The 1,927-nt window shown below is 62.9% G+C and overlaps 1 protein-coding gene across 1 annotated transcript in view; it reads right to left on the bottom strand.

The window, feature by feature from the left end:
- Nucleotides 1-71: 71 nt before the first annotated feature.
- Nucleotides 72-1,927, bottom strand: part of CCNT1 (cyclin T1) — an 11,220-nt gene continuing 9,364 nt past the window's right edge. The window contains exon 8 of the mRNA XM_032441671.1: nucleotides 72-1,664. Coding sequence (XP_032297562.1) covers nucleotides 321-1,664 — 1,344 coding nt within the window. The 3' untranslated portion in view covers nucleotides 72-320. The remainder of the gene's footprint in view (nucleotides 1,665-1,927) is intronic.

Consider the following 1,927-nt stretch of genomic DNA (forward strand, 5'->3'; position numbering starts at 1 on the left):
CCCAAGCCCCCCCCTCCATCCCTTTCACCCCCCCAAATACGTGGTGTGTCCCCCCCCATTTGGAGGCTTCAGGTTGGGGGGGAGGGGGGGGCAGAACCCACCGTGAATGGGGGGGGGGAGGAGGAAGAGGAGGGAGAGGAGGAAGGCTGGGATCCGTCGTGTCCCAGCTTGACCCCCCCAATAATAAAAGCATCATAATAATAAAATAAGGTTCTTTGTGAGGCAGTCGAACAAACCAGCCCTTCCTCCCCCCCCCCCTTCCCATTATCATTACAGGGTCGGGGGGGGCTGTAGGAACTCAGTAGTAAAACGGGCCCTTATTATTTGGGGAGGGGGGGCAGCGGGGGGGGCGGTTCTGACGGCAGCGGGGGGGGTCGGGGTCTGTCCGTGTTGGCAGCTCGGCCGCTTTGCCTGGGGTTCAATAGCTCCCCATAGGAATGGAACTCGAATTGGGGGGGGGGCTGGTTGGGCTGCACCCCCTGAGCGCTCAGCAGCGAGTGCAGCATATTGACCGTATCCTGGTAGTCACTGGGCTGGGGGGCGTTGTGGCCGTTGGCCCCGCTGGGTCCTTTGTCCGATTTCCCGTGGGGTCCCCCCCGACTTTTAGGGGGTCCCGAGGGCAACGTGGGGAGGGGGGCGTCCGAGCTGTGCCCCCCCCCAGGGAGGTGCTGGTACGGGAACGGGGCCGGGGGGGCTTTGGGGCCTTTGCTGACTTTGGGTTGATGCTCATGGGGACCTTCGTCCTGCATCGGCCGCTTGCGGGATGAGCCGAAGAGGTTGTAGCTCTTATGGGGGGGGGCTGCGGGCAGCGCCGGGTGCTTGGGGTCTGCGGGGCGTTTGTTGGGGGCGGCGCCGGGTCCCACGAGCTGCGGGTGTAAATGTTTGTGCGAGTGGTGGTTGTGGTGGTGGTGGTTGGACGAGTGGCCCTTGTGCTTCTCCTTGTGCTCCCGGCCCTTGGTTCCACCTTCATCCATCACCCCCGGCACCTTGATGCGCATCTTGATCTCCTCCTGCTTGGACACCGGCTGCCCCCCCCCAGCCCCCATCGGGATCCTCAGCTTCAGGGCCGAGCTCTTGTCACCTTTATCCGGGGGGCGCTCGGGGTTGTCAGCGATGGGGATCTTCAGGATGATGGGGGGGGTCCCGTCCTGCTGCACCTCCCTCTCCCTCTGCTGCTGCACCAGGAGGTTCTTTGCTGCGTAGGCGTATTGGGACCGTACGTTGGCCTCCATGTTTTCCAATTGCCTTTTCTGCGCCGCCAGCTCCTCGGCGTGTTTAGCCCGATATTCCTTCAATGACACTTTGGCTGCCGGCGCGTTCTTCCCTCCCTGCTTCATGTACCCGGCTCCGTCCTGCTGCTGCAGGGGGGGATGCTCAGCCCCCGCCGTGCTCTCGTTAGTCCTATTGGCATCCGCTTTAGATGGGGGGTGTTGGGGCAGCCATCGTTCCGCAGGGGCCGGGTCTGCAGCGCTTTGAGAGCAGGGAGAGTCGGTGTTTGCGGCCATGGAGGGTCCGGCCGTGGAGGACGTGGACATGCTCATGAGCCCCGCGATGTTCATGTCCGAGCTGTTGTTCCTGCTGATCATGTTGAGGATGGTTTGTTCCGACAGACCCTCGTCCTCGCCGTGTTCGTCAGCTTTGGATTTCCTGGCTGCTTGTGAGGCCTGGAGGGGAACAGCAGCTTCAGTGGGGCTCTAAGGATGGGGGCTGAGATCGCTCTGCTCCTCCTTGTACCAAGTTACCCATTCTGCACACCCATATCTGCCCCCTTGACTCTGCCCCACACACCCATAGCAGAGCCAGGTGCCCCCCAGGTCCTTCCCAACCCGAATCCCCCCCCATTGCACACCCATAGCAGAGCTGGGTGCCCCCCCAGGCCCTTCCCAACCCGAATCCCCCCACTGCACACCCATAGCAGAGCCAAGTG

This window comes from Coturnix japonica, unplaced genomic scaffold (genome assembly GCF_001577835.2).
Source record: "Coturnix japonica isolate 7356 unplaced genomic scaffold, Coturnix japonica 2.1 chrUnrandom485, whole genome shotgun sequence".
NCBI lineage: Eukaryota > Metazoa > Chordata > Aves > Galliformes > Phasianidae > Coturnix > Coturnix japonica.